The sequence below is a fragment of the Toxorhynchites rutilus genome, chromosome 3 (assembly GCF_029784135.1).
Source record: "Toxorhynchites rutilus septentrionalis strain SRP chromosome 3, ASM2978413v1, whole genome shotgun sequence".
NCBI lineage: Eukaryota > Metazoa > Arthropoda > Insecta > Diptera > Culicidae > Toxorhynchites > Toxorhynchites rutilus.
This window is the reverse complement of record NC_073746.1, coordinates 232874071-232893168: the sequence shown is the minus strand read 5'-3', so window position 1 is coordinate 232893168 and position 19098 is coordinate 232874071. Positions and strand designations below refer to the sequence as shown.

At 38.2% G+C, this 19098-nt stretch overlaps 1 protein-coding gene across 3 annotated transcripts in view; it reads right to left on the bottom strand.

Annotated features, from left to right (window-relative positions):
• The window catches only part of LOC129774902 (hemicentin-1), a 723141-nt gene that overhangs the window by 185235 nt on the left and 518808 nt on the right, over positions 1–19098 (bottom strand). For all 3 annotated transcript variants that reach the window (XR_008742804.1, XM_055778958.1, XM_055778959.1), the window contains exon 11: positions 10628–10787. Coding sequence is in view for 2 of the 3 variants with exons in the window: in XM_055778958.1 (XP_055634933.1) it covers positions 10628–10787 (160 nt within the window). In the remaining variant the exon portion in view is untranslated. The remainder of the gene's footprint in view (positions 1–10627; positions 10788–19098) is intronic.

Sequence of the window (19098 nt, the reverse complement as noted above, 5' to 3'; positions counted from 1 at the left end):
ACAATCTCCACAATATGTGTCACTGCTGGTTGCTCTCGGCTGGACACACATAGATTGCGATGAAATTTATGCCTTTGCTCGTCCCGGTATGCGGCAAGCAAAAGGGTGGTTCCAAAATATATAGAGCGGGAAAACTTTGAGTTTATGCTCTTTTTAGTTTTTGGGGAGTTTGTTTCCTTACCGCTCCAGCAAACAGACACTGCTGGTTTGAGTGTTTGATTTGAAAGAATACATTTGCAGTGCGTTGTGGGAGGAAGTTTGAGAACACATACACACACAAGCCCAGTATTCGCTTCGACGAAGCACCTGACTCGTGTGCACCTTTTCGCTGGGGATGCTGCGCACACTTTTTGCCCGAGACGCATAAATTTTATTAGATGAATGTTTAAATTGCCAACATATTCCGCAAAAGTTTCGCTCTTATCTTGTGTGAAAACAAGTGTACCAAATCTGCTGCTTGTGCTCCTGCTTCAGGAGTGGCGTTTTCCAGCACATCCGACGAGCGGATGGTACGTGCAGGGAAATGATTTAAAATTCCGAAAGTGATGTGAAATGTTGTGTGGTAGATGCAGTTCCAAGCGGAGATGAGCTTTATGAACGTTCAACTCCTCCACTGGTTTTGGGAAATTGCGATATGAGATATTAACACTTTACAGCTGATATGATTGTGATTATGATGAAGGTGATGCTCCGAGGATGCAAGGACTTCGAAGATTTCGAAGAAGATGGTACGTGCTGCTATTTGCTCACTCAATTGAGTTGTAAACACGCACAAGTTGGCGCTGCAGTCGAGCGTGTAAAAGTTGAATGCATTTGGAAGTAGTTGCTCAATTATTAAGAGCGTTTGCTAACGAGGGAGCAGATGCATCGTAAACAGAATTAACTTGTTATCTTGTAGTGGACTGCACTTTATAATTAATACGACAACTTCTACAGAGTTGATATAATTCAGATACAATGAATTAGATTGCCGTTCAGTGGAGAAAGATAATGTTTGATTCCCACCCGCGAAGCAGCTGTTCAAGCTCCAATATCCGGGATTATTGCCAACGAGGCAAAATCACCACACAAATAAATTCCCAACCTAATAAGGTAACGTGCCTTCGACACAATCGACAGCGCTACATGATACATATTGGGATAATTCCTTGGTGTTACATAAAGTCAAAATTTAGTGTACAAATGCTACTTGACGATACCTTCCATTTATTTGGTATAGAATATTTTGAATACATTGATTCTTTTGATGCGTGTTAACTACTCACACATTCAACTAGCTATACGTGAAATAAAATTCCGCGAAAAGTTTTCTACTAATTGTTTATGCCTAAAAATTGAAAACAATCTCTATTTTAGGCATCGCAAAATTGAGTGTACACCTTCAATTTCTCCGCACAAGTCCGCACGGATTTTAATGATTTACATACCAATCGAATCGGAAATTTTCTAAGATTTGTTTAATATGCTATACATTACAATCTCGTAGTCTTTATATGGTGTGAATTGATGAAAATTGGAAGCATTCCGTCCATTTGTGTGCTTTCTCGTTCTGTTCGGGAAAGCACACAAATGGACGGAATGCTTATGCAGCCGCTAGAATAGAAACAACGAAGCGGGATAGCGAAAAGAGAATATTTGCGAAGTAAACTCCACCCTTGCACAGTAAATAGCGCATTGGCTCTGTATTGATGCAACAAGCTCCTAGCTTTGTTGATGGTTTGGATAAACATGAACAAGTGGAAATACGAAGGAACCTTGGAAAATCTCCCGAATAGACACAAACGTATCTATATGAACGAGTAATTGTGCGAACATTTCGAAAGAACTCTGAAACAAACATTCCTAAATTGATTACCGAAGAAACCGGCATCATTGGGAGACCTGTCAGCACAGACACTGTCCGGAGAACAGCATACAGGAACAATCTGAGAGGTCGTATTGGCCGTGAAAAGTGCCCACTCTATAATGTCCCAATCAACTCAAAACACCTCCGCAATCACTGGATTTTAACTATATGGGTCTATATGGGTGGGATTCAAAAAATGCTGAAGAATAAAAATCCAGAACTCGAAGCGACGTCTCGGCGCTTGAAGACAGTGCTGGATGCCAAAGGAGGACATACCAAATACTAGGATATTGATTTTTGTTATCTGTTAACATTTCTGAACTGATTTCAATTGAGGGGCTTAGAATGCAAGGGGTGTAAGTGACTTGATCGATTTCTCTTCATCAACTTTTCCTTTAGTTAATAATTCAATTGCAAAAACGTTCCAATTTAAGTTTGCTATAGAATCCGATAGATGAGGTTTTGACCTATCTTCCACATTGTCAAACACAGCTGAGAATGTATCTGCAGCTAAGTTATGACCAAAAGAGATGGTCGATGTAGAGAAATCGATCAAATCACTTACACCCCTTTCATTCTAAGCCCCTAAATTTTCCTTTAAATAAAAACTTGAACTGTACACTCAATTTTGCAACGTCTGAATCGAAGATTTATTGTTTGTTCTTTACACATGAAGTAGAGATGGGACCATTTTAATTTTTTATTATCACTACATGAGTGTGAAAAGGATAAATTTTACGAAGAATATGAGTCGCTTTCAATTATTTAATTTTTAACCCCGAGAAACTCAAAAATAACAAACAAACACAAACCACAAAATTAAGTGTGCAAATTTTGCGATTGGCTGTATATATTAAACTTCACCTTGGTTCGGGAGACGAAAATAGACGAACCTAACATGCTTTGAGGCCAAGGCCAATGCCAATTGGCAGTTTGAGAGGTTGATTTTATTAAACACCAAAACGGCGAACATTCACTGGCTGTTCAGAATAGCACACGTACAGTGACTAAAATTCTTCACGCAAACAAACGATACTGTTGATTGTATTTGGTTTACTGCTTTCTTCGAAACGCTGAGAGTGTCGGAGAAATGATTCCTGTCTGATTTATAGCTATCGATTATCAAACAAGAATTGTTTCCTCAGAAGTAATCGACCTTTCCTCCCCGAGTGCACAGTCGGTGGTACCTTCAACTATGGATTCGCTGTATTTGAAAATTATTAGTCCCGACGGGAAGCATCGGACTGATTGGGTTTGTGAAAAGTTCTCGTTTCCGATTGAAATTGGGCTACTCCCTGCCAAGTTCATGACAGCACGTTGAGATTGGTTGCACTGGTTTCATCTATAAGCGGTAAGTTTTGGGTGATCAAATGTGTCTTCGTTTATAAGGAAACATACCCTATGATCAGAAAGGACCAGGAAATTTTAAATAAAACAAAATAGAGATAAATTCTAAGAGATAAATTCTAAAAGAGATAAAAATAATCCTGATAATAAATTAAAATCAATTGAACATATCCCGTCAGCAAAAAAAGGGAATAAAAAATATAGAATAAACAATTATTTGTCAAAGAAGGAATTAAGATATTAACGTTTGCTAAATCCAATTCAAATAATTAGAACGAACATAATAAACGTGAAAGAACAGCTTATGTTTAAGAAGGAAAAGTAACATAAAATATTGTTTTTTTTTCTTGCCATTTCTTCTCACATTTTCAAGACATTTATGATGTATATTTTTTATGTCAAAAATACCAGCTACTTTTTTTATGTCAAAAATACCTGCTACATTTTTTTAATGTCAAAAATACCTGCCACAATTCTAAAGCCCGTGTTCATTGATAAATAACCCTCAACCCTCATTTACTCGCCCATTCGGTCTCGCAGACCGGAAATCAATAATTTTGTTTTGAGGAGACTGAATTAAATGACTATTTGAACTGAATGAAGTTGAAGGTAATTTATTTTCTTGATGAACATTACATTCGAGTAAGTGTTCATTCGGGTAAATGTTGCATTCGGATATTCATTACTTTCGGAAGAATGTCATCGGGGTATTTGTTAGTTCGGGTAAACGTGTTTCGGGTGAATGGTATTCGGGTAAATATCACACAACATTATAAAAGTATTAATGAAGAAATCGTCTAACATGATCAGTGATTTGATGAATATAATAGCACAGGTTTATTTAATCTCTTTCAAAATATGATCCATCCACACATGTGCCAATGTTTGACACAGTGGAAACTTCAACATGGAAAAAAAGTCGCACGGGTCTATATGAGGTGAATACGGTGCTTGCTCGATGCTATTTACTTGATGTTTGGTCAAATAATTCAGTACAATTCGGGCTCGGTACGATGGCGCGTTATCATCACCCAAAATCCAAGAAATTGTCGGCCCACATTTCCGGTCGTTTGCGACGTACAGGCAGACACTAATAATCGAATGGCACTAAAACCTAACAGTTGATTGAACTTGAACATGTTCTGATTCAGTAATGAATATCCATTACGAAACATACTAGACGGTTTCTTCATTAATACTTTTATAATGTTGTGTAACATTTACCCGAATACCATTCACCCGAAACACGTTTATCCGAAGCATATTTACCCGAATGTAACAAATACCCCAGTGACATTCTTCCGAATGTAACAAATATTCGAATGCAACATTCACCCGAATGAACACTTACCTGAATGTAATGTTCACCCTAATGTAACGTTTACGCGAATGAAGAAGGAAAAATTTCGACAAATCAGGTTATGAGTTTTGTCGAATCATTTTTGGAAATATTGGAACAAATGGAACAAATAAGTATATATTAATGCAACATGAGCAAGCAACAAATAATGTAATATTTAATGTACTTTTGTGAATTTTTAGGCGTTATTGATATTTATTTAAAGAAATAGATATAATTGAATGAAAAAAGCTTCAGAAAATCTATTACCTTCAACTTCATTCAGTTTAATTCAGTCTCCTCAAAACATTTCCGGCCTGTGAGATCGTATGGGCGAGTAAATAAGGGTTGAAGGTTATTTATTAATGAACACGGGCTTTGTAATTCTTTTTCGAAAATGTAGCAGGTATTTTTGACATAAAAAATATACATCATAAATGTCTTGAAAATGTGAGAAGGAATGGCAAGAAAAAAAAACAATATTCCATGTTCCTTTTCCTTCTTTAAACATGAGATGTTCTTTCACGTTTATTATGTTCATTCTAATTATTTGAATTGGATTTAGCAAACGTAAATATCTTAATTCCTTCTTTGACAAATAATTGATTATTTCTTTTATTCCTTATTTTTCTGACGGGTGGTGTTCAATTGATTTCAATTTGTTATCAGTTCAATATGCTCAATATGAAGAAAAAAGCTGCGGAAAGTCATCGTATTTTGGTGGAAGTTTATGGTGACCATGCTCCAACTGAGCGCACGTATCAGACATGGTTTGCACGGTTCAAAAGTGATAATTTTGACTTCAAAGACGTTCCGGACGGCCCAAAATGTTTAGAGATGGAGAATTCGAGGCTTTGTTCGATCAAGATTCGTCACAAATGCAACAAGAACTTGTAGATACACTTGGAGTAGACGTCGTCGTTTTTTCATGTGCGAATAACTGCTCCAACGCCATGAAAGAAAGGGATTTTTTGCATCGAATCGTTACTGGCGATGAAAAGTGGGGTTATTACGACAATCCTGATCGTCGGGCAACGTATGGATACCCCGGCCATGCATCAAAATCGATGGCCGCGCGGAATATTCACGGCCAGAAGTTTATGCTGTCTATTTGGTGAGACCAGCTGGGTGTGGTGTACCATGAGGATCCCGCAAAGGGATCCGTGAATTGCTAGAAAGATGGGAAAAAGTTGTGACTAGTGATGGGCAATACTTTGAATATTAAATTTGTAACCATTTTTGCAGAATAAAGCATTTATTTTTTAAAAAAAGCGAAGAAACTTACCGGTACTCCTATCAACAAAATGGAAATCTTTTTTTCAATATTTCTTTCATTATCATTCGGGATTATTTACAAATTCGGGTAAACGTTCTATCCATATAGATGACGTACGAGTCACCTTGTTTTTCGTAAATGCTTTTGAATCTCGCTGTGTTATAATACTGTTCTTTTATCTCTGATTGGTTGAGTTCAAACTATTGGATGTGTAGCCCAATTTACTCTTGTTATAATTCAATAACTAATTGTTATTGTACAAACAAAATCATTTGCAAGTTCATTATATTGAAATATAATTTGTTTTTTTGACGTAGGACTACGTCTTTCATTTCTATACCGGGGTGTAAAATCAAAGTTTCGAAAACGAAAGCGTTACGCCGGAGACCGAGATTTTGAGCGTTAATAGCTCCTAAACAACTGAACGAAATGGTATGATAAACACTTCATTCGAAAGATAAAATGTCTACGCGTTATATACTTGTTACTTTTTGATCCAAAAACTTGTTTCAATAGTCTTAAAATTGCTTTCAAAACAGGCTATTGAAATCACCAATCGGTATATAAGCGAGCGGCGCTCGGAAATCCACTCAGTTCTAATTGAACAGCGATTGGAGCATGTTGTCGCTGTTGTGGTGAAGCTCTTCGTTTATCATGAAAGCGCGGATGAACGGTGTCACCAAGAGCCTGTTTGTGCACCCTAGGCCAGAAGGGAATCCATCAGGAGGAGAGTGATGCCACAAACGGTTCCCCGGGAAGCTACACACACATACACGCGCGGAATTCTTTCCGTTTGGATGCCATTCAGCATTGAGAAAGTTCCGGAAAGATCTAATCATTTCTGGAAAATAATCTGCCAGTTCCTCTGGAAATTCAAAAATACATTCATGAGAAAGAGTTTATTTGAATGTTTTTTATCCATGTAACACTGTGACCAAATATGTTTCAATCAAGTGCTATTAAAAGGTGGTTATCAAATTAGTATTAACCACTGGTGGGCTTCCAGTAGCGAGGAAAATGTGGAAATATCTAATCGTTACTGAAAATAATCTGCCAGTTCGAGGATAATGTGGAAATATCTAATCGTTACTGAAAATAATCTGCCAGTTCCTTTGGGAATTTTCAAAATATATTCATGTGAAAGAGTTTAATTGAATGTTTTCTATCCATGTAACACTGTGACCAAATATGTTTCAATCAAGTGCTATTAACAGGTGGTTATCGAGTTGGCATTAACCACTGGTGGGCTTCCAGTATCGAGGAAAATGTGGAAATATCTAATCGTTACTGAAAATAATCTGCCAGTTCCTTTGGGAATTTTCAAAATATATTCATGTGAAAGAGTTTAATTGAATGTTTTCTATCCATGTTACACTGTGACCAAATATGTTTCAATCAAGTGCTATTAACAGGTGGTTATCGAGTTGGCATTAACCACTGGTGGGCTTCCAGTATCGAGGAAAATGTGCAAATATCTAATCGTTACTGAAAATAATCTGCCAGTTCCTTTGGGAATTTTCAAAATATATTCATGTGAAAGAGTTTAATTGAATGTTTTCTATCCATGTAACACTGTGACCAAATACATTTGGTTTTGTGGTTTTTCAATCAATCGCAATTAACAGGATAGCTTCAGAAGATTATTCTTCCCCATCAGTAGGATATTTCCGTATCCAATATTGTATGCGCCCGCAATCGATTATTGCTCAGTCGCCGAAAGTTCCGAGCTCAGAGAGTTCATTCCCCTCTAGTTTGCCTTCCAAATTGCCATCGTAAACCACACCTTCTCTCGATTCAATCACACACAAAAAGCATACTTAAGCGATATTCTGGTGGTGAGACACATTCATTTTTCGTGAGGACATCGACAAGACAACATCGTTGCCTAACGTGCTGGAGGAGGTGGACGGCGAAGGATCGACACATACACGCGCAGAACTCTTTCCGTTAGGATGCCATTCAGCATCGAGAAAGTTCCGGAAAGATCTAATTATTGCTGGAAAATAATCTGCCAGTTCCTTTGGGAATTTTCAAAATATATTCATGTGAAAGAGTTTAATTGAATGTTTTCTATCCATGTAACACTGTGACCAAATATGTTTCAATCAAGTGCTATTAACAGGTGGTTATCGAGTTGGCATTAGCCACTGGTGGGCTTCCAGTATCGAGGAAAATGTGGAAATATCTAATCGTTACTGAAAATAATCTGCCAGTTTCTTTGGGAATTTTCAAAATATATTCAATCAATCGCAATCAACAGGATAGCTTCTGAAGATTATTCTTCCCCATCAGTAGGATATTTCCGTATCCAATATTGGATGCATAAAATCTTGTGCCTCCAACGTAACGCTCTCGTTTTCGAAGTTCTCCAAATATTCATTCATTCAGAATGAATTCAGATTCAACTTCATACAAATGATCTCTAAATCAACGATAGCCCTACGTCACCCTTGCGGTTATACCATAGATATAACCCACTTCCTGTTTTTTTATTGTTCGAACATTCAAGTGTAAGAAAACTAGTAACGCAAGTTTGCAGAATTAGTAGTCCTTTGAATGTGGAAGGTAGGTCAGAACCTCATCTATCAGATTCTGTAACAAAATCAAATTGGAACGTTTTTGCAGTTGAGTTATTAATCAAAGAAAAAGTTGAAGAAGAGAAATCGATCAAGTCACTTACACCCCTTGCATTCTGAGCCCCTCAATTGGATTTGAAAGTCCATCGTTTATACAAAATTAATATTTTAATTAATATAAAAGTGAAATTATATCACTTTACCATCACTTTGAAAAATATAGTACGCAACGCCACTTTTTCTCGTTTTTGTTCTACCCACGCAATACACGAGTTTGTGGATACCAGTTAACCCCTTTTCGTACGATTTAGTTTTCAAAAGAGCGGACCAAATGCAAACGCTTTGAAGGGTCACGCATGAAAATTACGATTTATTCTACTTCTGATGCCCTTTGAGAATCTTTATAAATAAATGTGAAGCTTCGTCGGAAACTAAATTCAAATTAATCCTCGTGTAAATTTCCAGTTTTCATTATTTCCATTATTTCGATATTGGACCCAATCAAATTGGTCATTGCATGGATTTCCGAAACCGATGTCGTACGAGGTTATTGTCACTTTTCACAATGTACATGTCTAATAAATAGCACATATAATCATAAGTGTATCTTATGCGGCTTTTCCATTCCGATTATTATAATTTAATATAAATGAACACAAGCTTTAGTACAAGACGCGTTTCGGAAAGAGCTTCTGGTCATGGAACGAACTAACGCGTCATACTATCACACTCCATCAGCCAACAGTAATCTGATTGTATTTTATGAAAATATGGGCTATGGGTGTAAATGATCTCTCGCATCTTGTGTGAGCAAAATGATCATATTGTAAGTCAGATAACGTATTTCTTAGTTATATAGTCTCTTAGCTATGAGTTGAGATTCGAAGTGATTACACTCGATATCTACCAGCTCTGCATAAAGCCACCAGCAGGTGCACTTTCTCCCATACATCTAGTTAACTTCAAACTTTATGTGACGGCAAAATTTTGACATTCCAAACGGTGAACATCACACTGAACATAAGTAGCAATGCTAATACCAAGCATTGCACACCGTAACTTATTACGACTCGTTTGGCTCTCTTGCTGTTTCGCTGTCGGTGGAGGGAATTCTCGTAGCAAAGCATAAATACATTGTAATCCGTTTCATAAATTGCCATTATTATTATCATCGCCAGCATCTTTCGACGGCCTGCTTCTTGCTCGCTGTCGTCAACATTTTCGCCGACTGCTGTTGTCATCAATAGCATCTGGCATCCAGGTTTCCCATAGCAGCGAAATTCGCCGTGCCGATGGCTAGACTTTTGTGCTGTGTCTTGAAAGCATTACCAGCCAACTCATTGCTGCATCTAAGGGAACTCGTTCGCTGTGCATTCCTGAGAGTTCGACTACACACTACCTAAGTGTTTTCGGGACGACAGGCTTTGAAAAACATTTTCCAGGCTCAAGCCAATTCGTTATTCGTACGACCTGAACGAAGGCAAGCGGTTGTCGTCGTCTTCGGGAGAAACAGCAACAAGAAATAGAAAAGAAAACTTTGCCAGACGTGTGCCAACGAAAATTTTGCCACAGTTTGTTTCCTTCCTCCGACGATGACAACGATGACGACAACAGTTTTCGCCCTCCCAGAATCAACCGACCAAGTTCCACAATCGCGACCCGCCTCTCCTACTGATCTCCCACCGATGGGTGGGATGGAGGTGGTGCGAATGTGAGAATATACATGCAGATTATATGGGCGGGGTTCATCTTATCGACTATATACGAGCTTGTTGAAAGTCAATTTGCAGTCATCGAGCAATGTGCTTGATGATGTTGTGTGTATACATTTTTAATATGAAATAACAGCATCGTGGTGGGAAAACGGAAGGTGGCAAGTGAGGAGCACTGGGTCGTTCCTCAGACGCGGGCCACATAAACCGTGTATGCGCTCCGCTCGAGAGTGGTGACACCTTGGTGTGTCTGGGAAGGTGATCAAATTCGGGTCCGGGAGTCGTGGCACACGAAAGAGTGAGATGTCAATTTGTATACACTTGTAATGGAATGAGTCCCGGTAATCAGATTGGGGGCCTTCGCAACAATGATGCATAATAACGTATCGTTTTACGACTTGCATCAGTTCTTCAAGAATTTATGCTTGGGGACTCTGCGACAGATGCAGAAAGGGAGTGAGACAGAAATGTGTGTCCCAGTACGTGATTATTTAAACAGCAGCTGCTCTAAGCAATGATTTTAATACTCACACATAACTTTCAAGTCCACTGTGTTGCTCTCCCCGTCGCCTTCCACGTTAGACGCAATGCAGGTGTAGTTGCCGGCTTGGTGTCTCGTGACGCCCTGCAGGGCGATAGCACTACTGCTCATTATCACACCAGTCTTGGAGTTATGCTGAACCACTTGGTCCTGGAAAAAATAATTGCAGAATAAATTGAGAGTCATAAGAGCTTTTTCAGCTAAGGGGCTTTTTAAACGGTTTGATCAAATTAGAAAAGTAGATGGTACTTATTAAATTTCGAATTGCAGGACGACAATGTCAATCGTTTTCAAATCTTTTTTTATATTTAACTTTTCACCATGACACTCGATTATATTAAGTGCAATACTATGTATGGTAATACCATTGCTATTGTAATACATAGTATGAATAGCAGTGTCATCATGTTGCTTATAAGTCTTCTCAGCTCGAACTGAATTTTTGGATTTGCTACTCAATAAATTTTATTAAATAGCTGAATATTTTCATGGAAAATTACGGACCCTATGATATACTATGTTTAATAACGTTAGAACCACTCATATTTTGAGTTTCCAGAGATATGTAACAGTTCGGTTGAATTGATGTATATGATATATACTATATATGATAACAACTGTCTTTATAAGTCATTAATAAGACTAGATTTAAAAACATTACTAGCTGACCCGGAAAACTTCGTCCCGCCCAAAGTTTTTTTTGTTATCAATACCATCAAACATTCACGTTTTCTTACTATGAGCAAGTTCATGGGTCCAATCGCAGAACTGTTCAATGATTGATCTTCTAATCGACCCCGTTTAATTTTGTATGGCAGCTCCCCCTTAGAGAGGGGGTGGAGTGTCTAACCATCGTAAAAACATTTATTGCACTCTAAAATCTCCGCAAGCCAAATTTGGTTTCAATTGCTTGATTAATTCTCGAGTTATGCAGAAATTTATGTTTCATTTGTATGGCAGCCCCACCTAAGAGAAGGGGAGGAGTATCTAACCACCATAGAATCATTAATTGCACCCTGAAACCTCCATATATAAAATTTGGTTCCATTTGCTTGATTGATTCTCGAGTAATGCAGAAATTTAAGTTTCATTCGTATGGCAGCCCCCCCTTAAAGAGGGGGAGTGTTAGTCTAACCACTGTAAAAACATTTATTGCACCCTAAAACCTTGCAAAATCTGGTTCCATTTGCTTGATTAATTCTCGAGTAATGCAGAATTTGAGTTTCATTTGTGTGGCAGCCCCTCCCCCTCAGAGAGAGGAAAGGAGTGTCTATTCACCATGGAAACGTTTCGTGTCCCCTAAAACATTCGCATGACAAATTTGGCTCCTTTTGCTTGATTAGTTTTCGAATTATGCAGAAATTTGTCTTTCATTTGTATGGCAGACAGGGTGGAGTGTCTAACCACCTTAAAAACATTTATTGCACCTTAAAACCTCCACGTGCCAAATTTGGGTTCATTTGCTTGATTAATTCTCGATTAATGCAGAAATTTGTGCTTCATTTGTATGGCAACCCTCCCTTAGGGTATCCGCACCAATGCGTTGTTACAGACATTTTGACAACCCTCACCATAACGCAGCAACCCCACTGGTAGTTGCGCTTCAGGTGTGGGAAATAGTAATCTGCCTCTCGGAGAATAGTGAGTTAACAAATTTGGCATCGCGATAGAAACCGAGCCAAGTGTTGCTATTTTCAACAAATGTCAAACATCTTTTGTGGGTTCCATTCGTCTTGTGTTGGTTTTTTGTGATTCGGCTCTGAAGTATTATTTCGGAAGTGTATATATTACATTTACCTATCAAACAATGAATGCGACGAAAAGAGAATCAACTGACACTTGTCATTTCTTCTAGTAATAGCAATCGTATTTAGCAACCTGCGGTGCGAAAAAGAACTGATACTATAGCAACCGCGATAGCAACGACGGGTGCGCAAATCGAAGAGTTCATAAATTGACAACGGCTAAAACTCGCGACTAGAAACCCTGAATATTAACGCATTGGTGCGGATGCCCTTAGAGATTGGGGTGGAGAGTCTAACCACCATAGAAACATTTATTGCATCCTAAAACCTCAATATACCGAATTTGGTTTCATTTGATTGATTAACTCTCGAGTAATTAAAAAATTTGTGTTTCATTTGTATGGCAGCCCTCCCCTTAAAGAGGGTGGTGGAGAGTCTAACCACCATAGAATCATTTATTGCACCCTAAAACTTTTACATGCCAAACTTGGTTTCATTTGCTTGATTAATTCTCGAGTAATGCAGAAATTTTAGTTTTATTCGTATGGCAGCCCCCCCCCCTCTCAGAGAGAGGAAAGGAGTGTCTATTCACCATGGAAACGTTTCGTGTCCCCTAACACAAATATATATATATATATATATATATATATATATATATATATATATATATATATAATATAAAATAATGGTTGTTTTGTTGAAGCATTCAAAAAACAGAAACGCTAGTGATTCATAACTATAGAACTAGACGGAAAACTATTGTTTCTTACAGCATTAACATCAATTTCGCACGAATTACAACAATTTCATAACTCGAAAACCATCCTTCTCAATCACAGCAAACAAACTATTCGGCGTGCTTCCGACCAAGCTGCGTCAAGAGAAAACTGCTCGATTCGGCTCTTCAGCACTGCCACAGTGCTTGTTATCTGCATCTACTTTTCGTACAATCATTCCTCTTAAGTTAATGATTAGCGAGTTGACCAGTCCCGAATATGGACCTCCTGGTCAATGAATCATGTTATGGTTTTTGTTATAAAAACGGCAGCAAACGATTCCGAAGTACTCCATATACTCGTGACTCGTGTGTTTGTTTGTGTCGATGGAAAATTAAACTGTACCAGTCCATTTCGGGAGAACTCGTTTCAAACCATCAAACTTCCATTTCCAAAATTACGAGTTATATTTCGATTCACGGTTGTAGACGAATCTTGAAGCTTGTTTGCGATATCTCTAACAGAGCGGTTGGTGTTCCGCTCGAAAGCGCTGGCCACTCTTTTTGTTGTCGTTGCAACTCCCGGTTTTCAATTTTCCTCCGTTCAAGGCTTCCTGGATGTCGACAAATCTTCTCCGAATACTTGAAGGCCTTGTTCTCACTGCAGCGGGGCGTCAGCGTGGCTTGTGCGGGGCGTGTGACGCTTACGATTAATCGTGTGTGTTCTTACCGATGTGTTCACCCCAGGCTGACGTGTCATGAGCGTGGTTCTGACGTGTGGCTGGCATCCAAAGGAAAACACTTCACGCCGGCGATATTTGTACTTCTCCGCTTCTCTCTAGCAAATGTTTGTTTGCAGTAGTGACATAATTTAAATTTTTTTGTTTTTTTTTATTTTTACGTATTTTACCCTCACAGTTTTTAGCCGGATACGTCCAACGGTGTTGGAATATTGAAAAATAAACTAATTTTCATTCTTTCATTCAAAAACACACATTGAAAATTTTCATAGAACACGGCGAAGACACGCCTCGCTGGCACGGTGCAATGTGAGTGAATTAAAATATCGTGTCGACAATTCAACACGCCACGTTGACGCCCCGCTGCAGTGAGAACATGGCCGAATACTTCACGTCAAGTGACGTTCCGTTTTTTTCGCGATGAGCGATAAAAGTCTCGATGCGCCACTCATCTTGTTTGAACGATATTTTGATAACTGAAGAGCAAACGTCAAAATTCAAACAGGGACATTATTCGGCGCGCACACCTTTACAAAATAAGGAGTATTCATGTTTTGAATAGCACGATTAAAAAAAATGCGTCAAGTTGAAGTCGACTAGTAATTTCGCCGCCCTGGCCGAATATTTTATGCGATTTCTATTCTAAGGTAAAATCTGCAATGATAGGAATTATATTTGTGTGAGTTGCAGTTATGAAAGAGAAGCCATTTCAGGGTGGTCTCAGAATTTTTTTTTTTTCGTTTAATTTTTTTTCCAAAAATTATTTTTTTTCAATTAATCATAACTTTTGAACTACTATCACGATGAATAGATGATCAGATGCTCGAAACTTAAAATTAAAGCCATGTAGTTATTCTTTTTTAAAAGAATAACATACTTGCCAAGATTTTGTTTTCGTAATTATTAATTGTATTTGCTTTTATTTTTTGTTTGCATGAGTTTGGACTTGAGGGCACTATATTTTTTTAATTTTTTTTTTTTTTTCGAAAGCTGAGGTTTTTTTACATAACATATCCATAAATCGTCTATTTTTTGTTTTTGAGTAATGATTTTTTAAATTTTTCACATGTATTCAGTTTTCGTCCAATATACGACTATACGACTAGACTGCCATGCTCCTAACAAAAATTATAGTGATTGTAGCATGGTTACATTTTCAATACTCATTATAATTTCTAATCTTAGACTAGTATGTCATACATAAAGACTTGAATCAATTGTTGATTGCTTTCTCGGACTATGAGGAACTTCATATCGATATCCATTTTTATTAGATTAATTATTTTAATAAGACAATCCTATGGTTTCTAACTATGTACATGGTAGGTACGGAATCAACCAAAATATGTTAACTTTGAAAAATCATAACTCAAAAACGAAGACAAACACCTCTCTAATTTTTGTATTTGTTATGTAGAAATCTTTAATCTCCTTTAGAGAGGGGACAGGAGTGTCGAACCACCATAGAACATTTTTGCCCCCTAAAACCTTCATATACCGAATTTGGTTCTATTTATTTGATTAGTCGAGTTATGCACAAATGTTTGTTTCATTTGTATAGCAGCCCCCCTTAGAGAGCAGTGTTGATTCATCATAGAAACGTTTCGTGTCCCTTAAAACCTCCACTACCAAATTTGGCTCGATTTGCTTGATTACTTCTCGAGTTATACTGAAATTTATGTTTCATTTGTATGGCAGGCCCATCCTTAGAGAAGTAGGAGGAGTGTCGAACCACCATAGAAACGTTTATCGATCCCTAAAACCTCTATATGTCAAGTTCCATTTTCTTGATTAATTCTCGAGTTATGAAGAAAATCGTGCTTCATTTGTTTGAGAGCCCTATTCGCCAATACATGAAGGGATAGGAGTTGTGTTCATACCGCTTTTGAAGTCCGCACGCATTTCGCAGCGCAAAAATGCATGCGGGTATAAAAGTACCCGCGCCTTGTATATACTTGCAATGCGAATTTCCCCAGACTACTTGGATTGGAAGTCTGTGTTGGTGAAAGTCATGTTGGTCTTCAGAAATGCATTCGAACACAAAAGTATCTGCACTTTGCATCTATTTTGCAACGTTGATTTCCCCAGACTCATTCCGCTTTTTCCAGACTCTACCGCTGCGAAATAATAACTGAGTGGATTTCCGAGCGGACATTCGTTTATATACAGATTTGTGTGATTTCAATAGCCTATTTTCAAAGCAAATTTGAAGCTATTGAAACAAGTTTTCGGGCCAATAATTCGCAATCATATTACTCTTGGATATTTTGTCTTTCGAATGGAGTGAATATCATGCCACTCCGTTCAGACGGCAAAGAAGTATTAACATTCAAAACCTTGCACTTAAAGCGTCACGCTCTCGGTTCCGAAACTTTGAACTAACACCCCGGTACAGAAATGAAAAACATAATCCTACGTCAATAAGTCGGCACTTCGACGGTATCTGTACCACGGTCAACGTTGTCAACGAAAATTTCGATTAAATCGTGTCGTCACATTATTCGCTAGGCGCTGCTTTTATTCATCTCTCTGTTCGAAGTAATTTTTGTTCATTATGGTGTAACATTTCCCGGACTACCTTACAATAGATTATACCGTTATGAATCTTATTTCGGACGCTTAAGGCATATGATGCAGGAAACAGATCTAAACGTTATGCACAGGTATTATTTGGTTGATATTTTTAATAAATTAGTTCAATATGTTTTTAAGCTTTCTACTTTGGTACCTATTTGATTGAAAACATAACAAAATCATCGAATAAAATGCTTTTCAAATGAAGTGGCTAAGAATCAAACTTCGGACACTAAATCAAATTTCGGACAGGTTGAATTCAAATTTCGGACACTTGATTTTGTATTTTTTTGGACGAAAATTACATTACACTTGATTATATTTCACAGTCAACTGCGAAGCACTTACCAAGCAATCACAGTAAACTGTTAACGATGATGAGAACTGATGAAACACGGGAGAAATTTCAATATTCATGAACGAGTCAATTCTACGTTCTCACGCTAAGGAAACGCCAAAGACAAACGATAATGAATAGTGTTGTAAGATTTCTGCCGATTATGTCATAATTCAAATGTAGTTCTCATGTGAAATGATAGTGAAACCAAGGGATTACTCTAGAGAAGCAATTGTGATATTATTTTTATAGTTATATCATCAGTGCATTAAGCATTTCAAGATATTAGAACAAAGTGTCCGAAATATGATTCAGAACGGTACCTCAAGAAGCAGAGGAAAAAGCCTAGCTTCAAATTTACAAACAACATCCGGCCGCTCGGTAGGATTTTTATCTGTTCAGAAGCAAATCGACGACACCACGGTAAGTTACATCGCCTCCGTATCCTCCTATTCTCTTTGTTCACTGTTCTCTGCCTTTTTCGGTAATTTTCATCCAAGCAAGTGCTGCCGAAAAAATAATTTTCTTTCAATTTTCCCCCGCCATCGTTTCTAATGAAGCACTTTCATTTTGATGTTTTTGTTTTTCTTTGACTGACACTTTGGTAACATCGTACAACTCCTCCCACCATCTCTCGGGGCAAAACAAACACCAGTCGTGGGAGGCGGCGGTGAGGCCACAGAGCACCGAGTTTACGAACGGAAGCTCTCGAAAGTCATTACACACGAATCGGGGCAGCCCCTTTGTCGACGCGTCTCCGTTTGGATTGAGGGAGAGGAAGATCGCGCCAAGTTTAGGGACACATTAAATGAAATAAAATTCTCTGGCGGAAGCATAAAAATATTTGAACACATCTACACTTCCGTTTATAGGAAGGAGTAAGAAGTGAAGAAGGCGTGGGAGTGGCGGCTAAAATCAGCGTAAACAGAAGATGTGAGTTTGAACTTTATTGCTGTTGTTTTCGTTGCCGTTGGATGATGAAACTTCTCCCCCCTAAAATGTGTGTATGTATGTATGTTTTTACGATGTGTGTTTTGACTTTGTTCTCGGGAAAAGTAATTAGGTAATATTCAAGGGAAGCAAATGAGTGCCATCAAATCAACTTGGCTTTGTTGTTTAAGCAGAGATAATCCATTGTTGGGTGCTTGAGAAGGTCTTCACAAGAATAGAATAAACTTCTTCCGTGATTGAAAAATATAATTGATTTTGTTCAGATGACAAAAAAATAAGCATAAATTTACAGGACTTGTTCATAGGAATTGAATGCATTCGTTGGTACCGATGAACGATATCCGTCTTTTGCCAGTGGACACTCTCCCTCTACTCGCGTTTGTGATGGGCAGCAATGTAGACCAACGCTGACTGATTTGCATCTGAATGATGGTCAAATTAAAAATTCATTTGCCGAGAAATTCCATTCGACACGCGGAACGCAAAATAAGAGCAAAGCGATCGCCCTTCTCCTCCTCCGGATTCTTCAGCAACTAGACGATCAGAATAATGAGAAGCTGTTTACATTCCTGTTCCATCCCTCCTAACACGAGTTGCTTTGTGTCAGAAAATAGACTGAGGGGATAACGAATAAAATTTTGGTGAATAGTGATTTTAATTTTTGTACATCAGTGCAGCCATCATTATCATCTTTGAATCTGCAAAATCGCTGGGACTGCCTCTGCTATGGGGAAGAGCAAATTCCGAAAGAAGCGCTATTTTTTGCCCAGTAGCCGTTGGGATAACTCTATTTCGAACAAGATCCGAAAGAATTACCCCTGCAGCGTTGATTGGGAGAGGGTGGGATAACCCGTTTGCTGTTTTTTCCTGTCTTCAGCATTTTTCATCGAAACTTTTCTGACGAGAACTGGTGGAGAAGGTTGCCAAGAAGTTTTGTACGATGTGCTTGTTAGCAAATGTAATTTATAATTTCATGAATTCTGCTAGATCTGAAACAATCAAGCCATAGAATTTAATACTGAATTCATTAGATGGGTCATTGTGCGCGGTTGGAAACTTTTGCGCGCGGGATAACGACTGTCGCCTTGCGGGAGTTGATTAAGTCACGGGCAGATTGGCGGGGAAAATTCAAATTATCCACTGGAATGCTACCCCGGCGGGGACTGGATGGTAATTTTTGATTCTCGAGAAGTTTTCCGTTGTATTGAATTACTGCAATTACCTATCGGTGGATGGAGCAATCGAGGAACCAAGGGGAAAGCATTTGGTAGAGCTAGTTGCTATGCTCTTCTTCTGTAGAATCGCCGTATTTCAGTTCAAGCGTAACCCAAACAAATGTTCAGGTGCAACAATCGTCTTTTTTCAATGTTTATTAACGATACATGGTTTCGCCAGTAAA